At 35.7% G+C, this 16,144-nt stretch overlaps 2 protein-coding genes across 4 annotated transcripts in view; one reads left to right on the forward strand and one right to left on the reverse strand.

The window, feature by feature from the left end:
* LOC136034606 (integrator complex subunit 14-like) overlaps window positions 1-9,147 on the reverse strand; it is a 372,471-nt gene extending 363,324 nt beyond the window's left edge. Inside the window, exon 1 of one of the 3 annotated variants that reach the window (XM_065715885.1) lies at window positions 8,904-9,147. In XM_065715885.1, the coding sequence (XP_065571957.1) occupies window positions 8,904-9,056 (153 nt within the window). In that variant the 5' untranslated portion in view covers window positions 9,057-9,147. The remainder of the gene's footprint in view (window positions 1-8,903) is intronic. The other 2 variants (XM_065715886.1, XM_065715884.1) reach the window with 2 other exon arrangements.
* Window positions 1-16,144, forward strand: part of LOC136034608 (integrator complex subunit 14-like) — a 213,728-nt gene that overhangs the window by 123,506 nt on the left and 74,078 nt on the right. The window lies entirely within an intron of this gene.

Genomic DNA, 16,144 nt, shown 5'->3' on the forward strand with positions numbered 1-16,144 from the left:
ATTTACCATAGATTTCATCGTTTTTTTGAGAAGAATAATATGATACCTAATACTCAAACTGGTTTTAGGAAACACCACTCCTCAATCATGCTTTCATACTGTTAACAAATGCAATAAATGAATCCTTATCTAAAAATAATGTCCTAGGTACTGCATTCCTAGAATTTGAAGGGGCATATGACAATGTGAACCACAATATCCTTTTATCTAGAGTCGGCTCGAAATAGAAAATGGATCGGATTCCTCTTCCCCTCTTTGCAGGTACTATGAAATAAACAAGAGCTAAGAGCTCATATGGCACTTGTGACGAGGCCAGAAGAGCCAAGAGCTCATATAATATGAGCTTTAACAAAATTCTAAGAAACAATAGATTAATTTAAAAGGAAAATCACGATGCCCTTATAAATATCAAAATTCATTATGATCCAATCACCCACTCGTAAGTTATAAATACCTCATTTTTTCTAATTTTTCCTCTCCCTTCAGCCCCCCAGATAGTCGAATGAGGGAAAACGACTTTATCAAGTCAATTTGTGTAGCTCCCTGACACGCCTACCGATTTTCATCGTCCTTGCACGTCCAGAAGCACCAAACTTGCCAAAGCACTGAACCCCACCCCCCAACTGCCCCAAAGAGAGCGAATCCAGTTAGATCCAATTAGAGTCGAAAATTGAGCATTTTAGACATAAGATCCTTCTATGTATCAAGTTTCATTACGATTCAATCACCTATTTGCAAGATAATGATACCCCAATTTCCACGTTTTCCAAGAATTCCGGTTTCCCCCTCCAACTCCCCCCAATGTTACCAGATCAGGTCGGGATTTAAAATAAGAGCTCTAAAGCACAAGATCCTTCAAAATATAAAATTTCATTAAGATCTGATCAGACGTTTGTAAGTTACAAATACCTCATTTTTTCAGACTTTTCAACATTATCCCCCCTCCACCTCCTCCAAAGATAGCAGATCCGGTCCGGTTATGTCAGTCACGTAACTTGAACTTCTTTTTATTCTTCCCACCCTGTTTCATCCTGATCTCTCTGCTTTAAGTATTTTCTAATATTTCTGCCCCCCCCCCCTGCAATGATGCTGGATCTGGTTGGGATTTAAAATAAGAGATCTGAGTTACAAGGTCTTTCTAAATATTAAGTTTCATGAAGATCCGATCATCTTTTGTAAGTTAAAAATACCTCATGTTTTTCTAATTTTTCAGAACTAACCCTCCCCCCCCCCTCAAATAGAGCAGATCCGTTCCGATTATGCCAATCACGTATCTAGAACTTCTGTCTATTTTTCCCACTAAGTTTCATCCCAATCCCTCCACTCTAACCATTTTCCAAGATTTTAGCCAAATTTCATCGTCCTAGCTTACCTGGGAGTGCCTAAAGTAGGAAAACCAGGACAGACCAACATACTGACAGACTGACAAAATTTGTGATTGTTATATGTCACTTGGTTAATACCAAATGCCATAAAAATGAAACAATTGACCATTGCCTATTTGAATGGAATATGCTGAAGTCTGCACAGTATACCCTACAATGTAAACTGTTAAGGAGCTTTAAACACCACAGAATCTCACCATCAGTTAAGAGTTTATCTGATTATACCTGCAAGCAGTGCTCAGAACTCAATTTTTATCCTCTTATATTTCAACACCTAGAATCAAAAGATTTACTGAAAGAAATCTGAGGAGAATCAAGATAGATAATAAGCAACCAATTTAGTAGCTCTGTTCATCTTGCAGAGTGAACCAAAAGATAATGGGGTGGATGGTCTTGAGCAAAAAGCTCTTGTTGGCTGAAATAGAAGAAGAATAACATTGGAAGCTACAGTGATGAGAGTGGTCAAATATGGCTCTAAAGCATTAGCACTCCAAAAAATGGAGGAAGACAAGCTACATCTTTTCCAGAGAAATCACCTACAGATTGTTTTGGGTAACTGGCTTACTGACCATATTTTCAACAGTAGGCTTTACAAAAAGTGTGGTTCAATCCAGCTTTCTAAGAGTATAATGAGAGAAAGGCAAAGATGGCTAAGGTACATTCTGCAGACAACAGATTACCAAAGATTGTCCTTTTTGGCCAACCATTTAGGGCTAAATGGAAAGCAGGTCATCTGTGGTTAGGGTGGGAGGATGTAAAGAGGGAGCCACTGAATAGATTAGGATGAAGCAGTATGCATAGCTGTGTTGGGCTTAGGCAACAAAATCGAACATTATTTGGTTGGTTGACATTGTTTTCACACTTCATATGAAAGCCAGTCATTAGTGGTGTTTCTGTCAAAAATTTTTCTTTGTAATCTAATACCTGCTTTTTTTTTTCCTTCTTTTCTGATGGCAGAAAATGTATGGAAAACTGCAAAAATCATAAATAATTAAGCCAAAACTAACAAGGGTAAATAATCATTTCTTGGGCTTTTTTTATATTTAATCAAACTCATGCAGGAAGACAAAGAAAAGGAACCAGACAGAGGTCTCTATATCCCCTAAAACTATAGTCTATAATAGTCTTCTATCTACTGCAATAGAACAACTTTTTCTTCCAGCACTTTAGACAAACATTTTTTCAATTTAAAAATACCTAAAAAACAATTTATCCATTAATCTTGACTACATAGAAAAACAAAGAAAGTAAATTTTCTTTAGACAATTTCGAGAAAGAATTCTTTTGACATATGGCATTTTCTTTGCTTTTGTATCAGTTCTCCTGAATTTTGAAGTCCCTGAAAGGCAATATCTTTACACTTAACAAATACCAAAATAATTAAACCTCTAGTTTTCAGGATTTGTGGTGATATTCCTGAGAACAAGGAAACAATAATGAAAAGCTTAAAAATGTTTTCCTATCTTAACCCTTTCACATTTGGCTGTACATATTTGTATATTCAAAGCTCCTTATCAACGTTATGATCATTTGTCTGAAACTTGATTACAGTGTCCAATGAATACTGGCATTCATCAGACAGCAATTCATGGCCAAAAAAGCAGATGATCCCCACATGGGGTGGGAGGACATCATTAGAAAAGATCCAAGGGAAAAGGAAGCTTCTTTGGGAGCAGCAAAAAGGGAGACTTTGAATAGATTGGGATGGAGAATGAGTGTGCAAAGCTGTGGAGGCTTCAGGCAGCTTGGTGCTGCAGTAAGTTAGCGGTTGTAGTAGTAGTATGAAGTGGTTGATTGTTGGCATGGAATATGGCTGCATATTTGGTGGTGTAAATTTTGATAGGCATTTTCAGCAGGTTCATAATGTCTAGGATGCCATGCAAAAACTGGGGTAGCAAAGTAACAATGCTAGTATGTAGTTTCCATATTTGTTGGCATATTTTGTCCAGAACAAGTCAAAAATAAAAATAAGAAAGAAAAAAGGTCCATGTACATATAATGGTACACACTTGAGAACAAACCAGTTTTATCTGTCTGCATTAAGAGACAATTAGCATATGCTCTGTATATGTGCCAGCATACATTGGACTTAAATACTTTGGGCTGAGCATTTGCACATAAGCAGGAAGGGGGGGGGGAGGTAAAGTATTTGAACAGCAAAAAAATTAGAAAACAATTCTTACTTCATAATAAGCAGAATAATTGTAGCTATTACATTTTGCATGCATACCTGCTATACTTTACCCCCCCCTCCTCTTAATGTGCAAATATATAGCCCAAATTTGTTTCTCAACAAACAAAATATTATGCTACAAGAACACCACTATCACAATCTTCAATGCCAACAAATTATGGCATAAAACCCAGTAAAAACCTACAAAGATGCTTTAAACTATGCAATTGTTATTAACAAGGCGTTAAGACCTTTCAACTCTGTATGTATTCACTGTGGAGTCCTCCATTACCTAACAGGAAATAAAGCCAACAAAGATGATTTACTCGGGGGCTGCTACCTGGTTGGTTTAATTGCATTCCTGTGTCAATAATTTACTAATGAATTTTATGGCCAGTTATAGAAGATCATTTGCTCTCTAGAATTCCACAAACAAATAAAAAACTGGAACTCATGTTTTGGTTTAGCTTAATTCAACATAAGCAATGATTGAACCAAAAATAGTTGTAATGTTTTCAGCTTCAAAATACCTGGGGAAATTTATCACAAAAATCAATTCAGCAGCATACCCATCATAGACCCCTGAAGGTGATTTTGAACCATATTCCTATGGCCAAATGTAATTTTTTGACCACAATGGAGATATCATAGAATGCCTTTCATTTTTTTTTTTTTTAATTATTCAATGAGTCATAACCTAACATATTCTCTAGGATGAAATATATATATATATATATATATATATATATATATATATATATATATATATATATATATATATATATATATATATATAGTTGTCTGTCTGTGGATCAGGTGACGTCATGTTTCTGTGTTGACTGACGTCATGAAATTAGTTGTCGTCATTTTTGCTTTGACGGTGACGTCATTCAAGATATTTAAGACATATGTTCACGCAGAAATCTATTAATGTTTAAGTTTACAATGACTGATGAACTTACCATGGCAAAAGCCAATGAAGATGCTCAAAGAGTCTATGCCAAAAAACTTGCTGCTGATAGAGAAAGTCAGAAAAGAAAGCGTACCGAGGAACTTATCAGAGCAACGCGAAAGCAGACTTGCTGCTAAAAGAGAAAGTGAAAGAAGAAGGCGTGCCGAGGAATCAAAAGAACAGCAAGGAAACAGGCTTGAGGCTTATAGAGAAAGAAAGAACAGAAAGCGTGCCGAGGAATCAAAAGAACAGCAAGGAAACAGCTTGAGGCTGATAGAGAAAGAAAGAACAGAAAGAGTGCCGAGGAACTATCAGAGCAACGCGGAAGCAGACTTGCTGCAAAAAGAGAAAGTGAAAAAAGAAGGCGTGCCGAGGAATTACAAGAACAGCAAGAAATCAGGCTTGCTGCTGATAGAGAAAGTAAGAAAAGAAAGCATGCCGAGGAATCACAAGAACAGCAAGAAATCAGGCTTGCTGCTGATAGAGAAAGTAAGAAAAGAAAGCGTGCCGAGGAATCAGAGCAACCTGAAAGTTATCGCCTGGCATTCAGGTACAACCCAGTCGATGATTATAGCTTGAGTAGATGTGTTCAAATCGGGACAATGTCTAAAATTTGTCCCTATTGCAAGGCCTTGAAATTCAATGGTGAAACAATGGGAATGTGTTGCGCCTCAGTAAAAGTTAAACTTCCTCTATTGGCTGCACCACCAGAGCCATTGAAGACTTTCCTTACTGGAACTACGTCAGAATCTAAGCGTTTTTTTGTCAAAAATCAGAAAATACAGCTCATGTTTCCAAATGACGTTGTTTGGAGCCCAAATCGAAAATCCAGATCAATTTATGTCTACTTTCAAAGTAAAAGGGCAAATTTATCATAGAGCAGGGTCCCTTCTACCATTCTCAGGCGAGAATCATAAATTTTTACAATTGTACTTCATCAGTGATAGAAATTCTGAATTGAATGCACGTTGCAAAATTTCTCCCAACGTTGAAAGGACAATCGTTTCCCAATTGCAACATCTTTTCCACGAAAATAATAATTTAGTGCGTCTGTTCAAAACAGCCATCGATTTGATGCCTACTGATACGCATAAAATTGTTATTTCCGCTGACAAAACGCCTCCTGGCCAACATGTGCGTAGATACAATGCTCCAACTATCGACGAAGTGGCAATCGTTATGGTCGGTGATCAGTTTTTACCTCGAGATATTATTCTTCATAAACGAAACGCTCAGTTGTTAAAAATTGCTGAAACTCATTGATGCTACAATGCCCTACAATATCCTATCATTTTTTGGGATGGAGCCGACAGCTATCACTTTAATATTAAATTGATGAATCCAGCCACTAACAAAGAAATGAATAAGAAATGCAGTGCAATGCATTATTATTCCTATAGACTAATGATTTGGCAGGATGAAGAAAATTATATTTTAAAATGCCGTGAATTGTTTCACCAATTCGTCATTGATATGTATGCTAAAATTGAATCAGAACGTTTGCTATATATCCGCCTGAATCAGACCAAGCTCTGGTCTGAACAATACCTTCATTTGCGAGATGCAGTTATAAATGACGGTAATACCACAAACGTTGGAAGATTAACAATTTTACCTTCGTCATATGCTGGCAGTCTTAACTACAAATATGCGTGTCCAATTGCAAAATGATGACTCTGGTCAAACATTTTCAGATCAATTGCTGGCAATGGGAAACGGAAAGCTCCCAGTAGACTCAATTTCAGGACGTATACAACTACCTGCTGATTTCTGTAATTTAGTGACGTCCAAAAATGAATTGATTGAAAAAGTATTCCCAAATATTCTAAAAAATTATAAAAATAATAAATGGCTAAGTGAAAGAGCGATTCTCGCACCCAAAAATATAGACGTCCACGAAATCAACAATATTGTTTTGACCAAGATTCGAGACCAGGCAGTCCTTTACAAGTCAGTTGACACAGTTTTGGAACCAAATGAAGCGGTTAATTATCCATCTGAATTTTTAAATTCCATAGATCTTTCAGGGTTTCCACCACACGTGCTACAACTAAAAATAGGCGTACCAATAATACTTTTAAGAAATATAAACCCACCAAAGCTTTGCAATGGCACTCGACTTGCCGTAAAAAAAACAATGGAAAACCTAATAGAGGCCACAATCTTGACAGGGCCTTTTGAGGGAGAGGCTGTTCTTATTCCTTGCATTCCCATGATTCCAACGGATCTGCCTTTTCAATTTAAAAGATTGCAATTCCCAATTCAATTAGCATTTGCAATCACCATTAACAAAGCTCAAGGTCAATCATTAGAAAAATGTGGTATAGATCTTAATACTGATTGTTTTTCCCATGGACAATTGTATGTTGCATGTTCGAGGGTTGGTAAACCTGACAATCTATTTATATGCAGCGACAATTGGACAGCGAAGAATGTTGTATATTCGCAAGTTTTATGCAGTTAATTTGTATTTTGGAACCAAATGAAGCGGTTAATTATCCATCTGAATTTTTAAATTCCATAGGCCTAGATCCTTCAGGGTTTCCACCACACGTGCTACAACTAAAAATAGGCGTACCAATAATACTTTTAAGAAATATCAACCCACCAAAGCTTTGCAATGGCACGCGACTTGCCGTAAAAAAAAATAATGGAAAACCTAATAGAGGCCACAATCTTGACAGGGCCTTATGAGGGTGAGGCTGTTCTTATTCCTTGCATTCCCATGATTCCAACGGATCTGCTTTTTCAATTTAAAAGATTGCAATTCCCAATTTGATTAGCATTTGCAACCACCATCAACAAAGCTCAAGGGCAATCACTAGAAAAATGCAGTATAGATCTTAATACAGATTGCTTTACCAATGTACAATTGTATGTTGCATCTTTGAGGGTCAGTAAACCTGACAATCTATTTATACGCACAGACAATGGGACAGCAAAGACTGTTGTATATTCACAAGTTTTACGTAGTTAATTTGTATTGTATCGATCTATCTATCTATCTATATAAAAACGAGTTGTGTGTATGCATGTTTGTTTGTTTGTAAAAAGAGCGTTTGCATATGACGTCATTATTAGTACATACGGCTTTGTATATGGACAGACAATGGGAAAGCCAAGAATGTTGTATATTTGCAATTTTTATGTAGTTTGAAACACATATATAAATCTATCTATATTCACAGGTGGGACACAGGGACACAACTACAATGGCATGTAACTAATATGGCGTGTAATGACTTACGCGCGGGGGGGCTTGGGGGGGCGTGAAGCGCCCCACCAACTAGGTGTTATATATATATTACATTACATTACTAGGTGTTATATAAATTACATTATATATGTATATATATATATATATATATATATATATATATATATATATATATATATATATATATATATATATAAAAATTAAATGTAAGCCTATAGAATTAAATTAAATGTAATTTAAATGTTAAATATAATTAAATTAAAATTAAATGTATAGCCATTTAAAAATTAAATGTAGCCTATAGAGGGGGGCCACCAAAGAAATTCCAATTGAGCCCCATATCTAGTTGATCTTACCCTGGATATAAATTTTATTTTAGAATGTAGATAACAATGGCAGGACACATGGTAATCTAAATTAAAAAAAAAAAAAACATGCTGTATTTTACAAAGTATTAATTTCATTGCTTTAGTGTTTCCTTTATTTCTTCATATATAATAGGTTGGTTTTAGTGTAGTTTAAGAAAAGGAACTATATCATTTGGGAAGAGCACAAGGAAACTAAGAATGCTAGTTTTATATGTTTAGAATAAATTTTTTAGAAATGGTCAGTGACTAAAAGTATCATTGTCAGAAAATGACTGCAAAGTTCATTGTCAGAAAAACAACCATGACATTTGGAAACAGCATAAAATAAGGGATCTAAGTTTACTAGCCTGTTTTTTCTTTTAAGTAGCCTATTTTTCCTTCAGATGTGGTCAACCACTAAACATTTACTAGGCTATTATCTTTCCTGGCTTTTTTCCAAATAAAGAGCTAGAATTTTGTGTGCTAAAAATTAATATTTAGCTCTCTTAACTTTTCAAAGAAAAATATAGTCTATAGCCCTACACATTCATACAGCCTAATTTAGCTAAGAAGAAAATGGATACATCTCTTGATGACACTTTTATGCTTGTTCCAAATTCAATAATTACTTCAGTCCCAGAAGGAAGGCTAACTTAGAAGCAATTAGAAGGTTACTAAACCAATAGGCTAGGAGCCACATTAAGGGCTCAAAAAGGCATCAAGCAATGTAGTCATGTTTGTCCTTGTTAAAATACATTTATATTTGTATTTACTATTTTAAAAGACAAATAAATAATTAAACTGATTATAGATATTTATAATGTCTTACCAATGACAATAATTCAAGCTTGTTGCATTGACTAATATGAGTTAGAAACTTCTTTAGTCCTTGTAGAGCCAGAGAAAGCTTAGTTTCTCCAGGTTCTTTAGAAGCAGTCACTAACATAGATAAAGAAGCATCCAGTACAGCTAAAGTTGGCATTATATTGACTGATTTTTTGACTCTAATGTTTCCAAGTTTTCTAGATCTTTAGATTTAAATTTTCACGCCATTGAACATGATCTAACCCCGTGTTCTTTCACTTGTCCGATTACCCCGTGTTCGTTTACTTGTCCGACTACTAATCTGACTAATCCTTGCGTTTTATGAGACGCGTATGACGTCAGAGGCTAATCGGATTATTCCCTCGAACGCTCAGAGTTGCGTTTGTTTCGACTCACAAAAGTTAACTTAAAAGTTGACTTTTTTCTCTGCTGCCGTTTTATTTAGTAAGAAGTCGACCTAGAAAGTCAACACAGAATTGCGAATCAAACGCTTCAGTGGCGAAAAATTTAGACATGTGAAATCATTTAGTCTAAAGAAAAGACAAGGAAACTGTTAATATTAGAAATAATCTTAGCTTTTCAGTGACCTGTAAGTAATCTAATGCATATCCCTTAGGAGTTAAAAGGTTTTTGGTGTTCTAGGCCCATCTTGCATAGGCTAAGCTTAATAAGGAATCAGAAGAAAATTTTTATGTTGTTAAAAACGTTGGTTCTTAGGAAGGCAGCTATCACATTGGTGAGTTATTCAAATATTACCAAATCAAACAGGCCTAGTTTCTAAACCAAGCTATAATTTTTAGTTGAAAAAAATTAGAATGGTTAGGTCAATGCCTATATTATATAGTCTATATTCATTGAGATTGCTGTCTAAACTGGATTTACAGGGTTCTGAATTGGGTGTAAGTAATATTTTAGCTTTATTATTCTTATATAGAACACAACCCAGTACGCTTGACATTTTAGCTTAAATTCAAAATCAACGAGTAGTAATAGAGCACTGAGCTTCACTCGATGAAAAGAAAGACCGATTTTTTTTTTATCTCTTGCAAAACATTTTTGATTATATTTTATTCTATTGGCCATAGAGATTAAAATCATTAGGTTATTCAACGTCTGGGTATTTTGTGACGTCAATCATATGAAAAATGCTTTTCATAATTATTTAATGCCCTAAATAAACTTTCCCTAATTCAGAACAGTTGTTATGCAAGCATGTTCCCCAGAACTCTACCCACCCTCACCAGCTTTTGAAGACTACTTTTCTGGGTGGTGTGTCTTAATCCTTAATTATACATTTAATTTTCGATGACCCTGGATAAAATTTCTCAAAAAAACTAAAGGAAATAACTTAATTTTTTTTACCTTTTTACACCTTCGTCTTCAACTTTTGACGAGAACGCTGCGACGAAGGTTTGCTCAGACCTGACTCCGCCAATTGAGGAGTTTGAACATCGGAAAATCTTTTATCTAAACTGGGAGCAGGTTCCTTCTGTTCTTCAGGTCTAGAGCAGCTTGACAGAGGTGTAGACTTTCCAACTTCAGCAGTAACATTCCAACACAAATTCCATTAACAAAGGGCTGGACAAAACGAATTTTTAAAGAGGAGCTCATCATAGGGTCGCAGTACAGCTCCTCCAGGCTGCTCATCAATGACTAGAAGAGGATCCTCATCCGAGCTTGCCCCAGGAGTCAATCCAAGGTCGGAAGAATTAACTCTATCCTGAAAGAACAAATGACTCAAATTAACAGGGTTTGCTCTCTTTTCTAAGAGATAATGAACCACGGATGTTTGTCCTTCTTGCAAGGCATAATGTAAAGGTGTCATTTCAACTGATCTGGCCGTCAACTCAACCAAATTCTTTCCTACGTGCGTCTAAAATAATATTTGAAAATATTTAGTGATTTTATGATAGTTTTGATTTCTGTTTAGATCTTACTTTGGCATTAAAGCCTTGCTGGCGAGACGAATATGGAAGAACTATCATAATTTTTATTTTTTTTCCCATATTTTTGTTATTAAGCAGTCTCTGGTAACCATCTGTAAGCAAAGAGAAACATGAGCCAATTATAAGTTGAACAAGAAGCTAAAAGCCCATATTGCACTTGTGACAAGGTCGGAAGAGCCAAGAGCTCATATGGCAAAATTCTAAGAATTAATAGATTGGTTTAAAAGTAAAATCATAGGCTTAATGCCGGTCGGGATTTAAAATTAGAGCTCTGATACACAAAGTACTTCTAAATATCAAAATTCATTAAGATCCGATCACCAATTCGTAAGTTAAAAATACCTCTTTTTTTCTAATTATTCCTCTTCTTTTCAGCCCCCTAGTAGGTCGAATCGGGGAAAACAACTTTTTCAAGTCAGTTTGTGCAGGTCCCTGAAACACCTACCAATTTTCCTCGTCCTAGCAGATCAAGAAGCACCAAACTCGCCAAAGCACTGGACCCCCCTAGCTCACCCAAATAACGCGAATACAGTCCGGTTACATCAGTTGCGTATCTAAGACATTTGCTTATTATACCCACCAAGTTTCATCCCAATCTCTCTACTCTAAGCGTTTTCCAAGATTTTCTTCTTGGGGATACCTTCCAATTATGTCAATCACGTATCTAGAACGTGTGCTTATTCTTCCCATCAAATTTCATCCCGATCTCCACTCTAGGCGTTTTCCAAGATTTCCGGCTTCCAACATTTCTGTCTCCCTCTCTCCAACCCACTATGTCCCCAGATCCGATTCAAATTGAAAATGAAGCATCTGAGACATAAGATCTTTCTATATTTCAAGTTTCATTAAGATCTGATCACCCATTCGTAAGATAAGGATACCTAAATTTTCTCGTTTTTCAAGATTTCCAGTTTTCCCTCAAACGCCCCTCAATATCACAGGATCTGGTCGGATCCGGTGATAAGGTCGGAATCTGGATCCAGATCTGGTCAGAATTTAAAATGAGAGCTCTAAAGCACAAGATCCTTCTAAATATCAAATTTTATCAAGATCTGATTACCCTTTTGTAAGTTACAAATACCCCATTTTTTGGTAATTTTTCCGAATACCCCCCCCCCAGCTCCCCAAAAGATAGTGGATCCGGTCTGGTTATGTCAATTACGTATCTTTGACTTGTGCATATTCTTCCCACCAAGTTTCATCCTGATCTTTGCACTCTAAGCCTTTTCCAAGACTTCCGGCCCCCCCTCCCAAACTCCCCCAATGACACTGGATCCAATCGGGATTTAAAATAAGAGATCCGAGTTACAAGGTTCTTCTAAATATGAAATTTAATTAAGATCCGATCATTCCTTCATAAGTTAAAAATACCTCATTTTTTCTATTTTTTCAGAATTAACCCTCCCCCAAAGAGAGCAGATCCATTCCAGTTATATCAATTACGTATCTAGAACTTTTGCTTAGCTTTTCCAGCACGTTTCTTCCCGATCCCTCCACTCTAAGCATTTACCAAGATTTTCGGTTTTTCCCTCCAACTCCCCCCACTATCACCAGATACGGTCGGGATTTAAAATAAAAGCTCTAAGGCAAGAGGTCCTTCAAAATATCAAACTTCATTGAGATCCGATCACCCATTCGTAAGACAAGATACCTCCTTTTTTCTAATTTTTCTGAATTAACCGTCCCCCTACTCCCCCCCCCCCAGATAGCCGAATCGGAGAAATGACTATTTCTAATTTAATCAGGTCTGGTCCATGATACGCCTGCCGAATTCTATCGTAATAACTTATTTCGAACTGCCTAAACTAGCAAAACCAGGACAGAGAGACTAACAGAATTTGCGATCGCTTTATGTCACTGGGTTAATAGCAAGTGCCATAAAAAATAATGTTTTCAAGAGAGTGTGTACATAGACAAAAAATTACTATCGCATAATAAAACTATCTAAATCTAGTTTAAAATGTATTTATTGAGTTAGTCCAAAAAGTCCGGGTAACTAATAAGAGAGGGAATGTTCATTTTGATATTAAGAATAATTGATTTAATTAGTGTAATTGGCAAAACTAGGGTAGCAATATGGGTCGGAGAGAGAGAGAGAGAGAGGAGAGAGGAGAGAGAGAGAGAGAGGAGAGAGAGAGAGAGAGGAGAGAGAGAGAGAGAGAGAGAGAGAGGAGGGAGAGAGAGAGAGAGAGAGAGAGAGAGAGAGAGAGAGAGAGAGAGAGAGAGAGAGAGAGAGAGAGAAAGAGAGAGAGAGAGAGTGAGAGAGAGAGAGAGAGAAAGAGAGAGAGATAATTTATAAAATAAAAAACACTGATCAAATAGATTAGAAAGAAACTAATGTGAAACTTATAGAAACAATCATAAAAGACAGTAAATAATAAAATGTATATGTAAATGTAAAGGTTGAAATGTAAATTATACAATTTATAAAAATATCTTTAAAATATGTTTGTTTTTGTTTCAACAGAATTCTTTTTTCAATTATTGAAGATATTTGCCAGAAATTTTTACATGTCAATGCAGCATTGACAAAGGCACTGATGACCGAAAAAAAACTATGCTTGGAGAAACTTACTCTAGCCTTTTAGATGCAAGTTTTTTCGTCAACTTGAGTCCCATCATGTGGCACTTCTCTTATCAATAGGGCAGTTTTATTTTTTTGCATTTGTATTTCCACGCGCTGCTGTAGAAATGCTTTCAGATAGAATAAGGGGTTCACTCCGTGGTTGTTGCTTGTTTTGCATACCAATAGCAAGTGTCCGGTTTCTAGTTGCAGGGGCCTTACCTCCTAAAAGTTTTGTGTAAATGTTATATGTAAATTCTAACATTTCTCTTCTGGTTTCTCTTCTGGTTCTAATGTAATTCTAACATTCAAAGTAAATTCTGATGTTTCTAGAAAATCATAAACATAAGATTTTTTTTCTTTTAAATCTTAGCATTTACAGAATTTACGTTGGTAAAATCTAATCGCATTTAGAATTTTCAAACGTAAAAACTCTTTAATATATCGATAGGTTCAGGTGTATCATCAAAATATTACGACTACGAAAAAAAAACACAGTAAGAGGAACTGAATAAGGCAAACAGTAATAAGAAAATTAAAAGTAAAATGAAAGCCAGACACAAATTTACACAAAAATACTGATAAAGGGTGATATGAATAGATATATAAAATGTAAGCAAACTTAGATTAGGTGATAAACAAATACAACGTAGAGACAATGGGGAAATTTTTTTTCAAGACAGTGGAAATTATTTCTGTAGATATTTCGGCCCTATGTCCAAGGGCCGTCTTCACCACAATACAAGAATAAGAGAGAAACTATATATATATATATATATATATATAAAAGAACTTACATCAAATTGTGAGGATTAAAACTGAATAATTAAAAACACTTTTTAAACTGTTTTTTTTATTAAAAATAGCCCTAGCATCCTTACTTCAACGAAGTTCAACCAGGACTGGCGAAAAGAATGAAATGAGAATATAAGCTCATTCAAAGTAAAGAGAATAAAATGATTAGATGCAATTTCTTAAAGCTAATCTTGCTTGTTTAGCAGCCTGTCTCAAAGGCCTTTTCGTAGTTGGTTCAGTATTATTATAAATCGGTTTAGTAAAATATTTTGTTAGATCATTTTTAATTAAATTTGAGTATAAAGAATTTAGTGAGTATTCCCCCAAGTCCCTGTTCAAAGAAATATTATTATTTATTTTGAGATTAATTTCGAATGATTCTCGAACCACCTGTTTTATTCCCAAATCATTACTAATGAGTGAAGAATTTTCAAAAAGTACCATGTGGGACGGATTATTAAATATATGCCAACCTAAAGCAGAATCAAAGGAGTTGTTGGAACTATTTGAAATTAAGGCCTTGTCTATGTCATTTTTATGCTGTTGTAACCGTTTGTCTATTTAAAATTTAAAAAAGAGGGAATAGTTGTGGGAAAAGTGGAAGTCATGGCCAATTGTAGAAAAAAGCCAAGACAGATTGTTGAATTAAGTGGGCAGCCCAGTCAAGGGTTAATTTTATCCCTTTGATTGCCGTTGTTACTGTCTGCCATTTATGCTACACCTTTCCGTGCATGTGTGTCCCTTCATAAATGCCAAACTAGAGTCGTACCTGTTGGAGGTTCTCGCTGGGGAACACACGCAGGTTGACTACGGGTTAAATTACTTGAAAAATTTCCTCTCATGATTATCACTCGACAACGCTGAACTAGAGTCAACCCCCTCATGCTAATTCACGGTGGGTTGGGTTCAACCTGTTGGAGGTTCTCTCTCAGGTTAATTCACGATCGCAGAAAGGGGGAAGCAGCATATTGACAAATTTGGCAATCTATCTACAACTGATTACCCCGCCAAAGAAATGAATATGAATGGAAATAACGAGTCCAATTCAAGGCCTACAAGGGCCTCAAGCAATCTGCCTCGACTCTTATGCAAGTGAACTTGCATTTATAAGCCAAGGGATTTGGGCCAGAAACAAAAATTTCAACTGTCTGTAATTGACTACAAAAAGTCGGGTAGACATGGGCTAGATGGGAACCCCAAATGAGAATGAGTATATTGTTGGTATGTGTGAAGCGGATGGTTCCATAACGAACAAATACAACGTAGTCCCCCAAGTCCCTGTTCAAAGAAATATTATTATTTATTTTGAGATTAATTTCGATTGATTCTCGAACCACCTGTTTTATTGTCAAATCATTACTAATGAGTGTAGAGTTTTCAAAAAGTATCATGTGGGACGGATTATTAAATATGTGCCAACCTAAAGCAGAATCAAAGGAGTTGTTGGAACTACTTGAAATTAAGGCCTTGTCTATGTCATTTTTATGCTGTTGTAACCGTTTGTCTAGATTCTGATGGGTCCTGCCGACATAGTAATTTCCCCAATCACAGGGTATTTGATAGACCCCTCTTTGGCGAGTAACTGGGGTCTTATCTTTACCCAAATTTAAGAAATTGATGATTTTAAAATTATTAGTAAAAACTACGTACAGATTATTTTTTGTGCAAATCTTTTTTTAATTTTGTTGTGATCTTTGGGATATACGGAAGATAGACAATATTTGAGGGCTTATCAGTTGCCTCACATTGTAAAGTATCTTCTTCGATTTTACAAGAATGTCTTTTTATTCTACGGTTAATTATTTTATTGACAAAAGGAATGGGGTATCCATTACCAAAAAGAGTATCTCTGATAAAGTTTATTTATCCATTTATATACGAATCGGTCTATCAAATACCCTGTGATTGTGGAAATTACTATGTCGGCAGGACCCATCAGAA

This window comes from Artemia franciscana, chromosome 13 (assembly GCF_032884065.1).
Source record: "Artemia franciscana chromosome 13, ASM3288406v1, whole genome shotgun sequence".
Lineage (NCBI taxonomy): Eukaryota > Metazoa > Arthropoda > Branchiopoda > Anostraca > Artemiidae > Artemia > Artemia franciscana.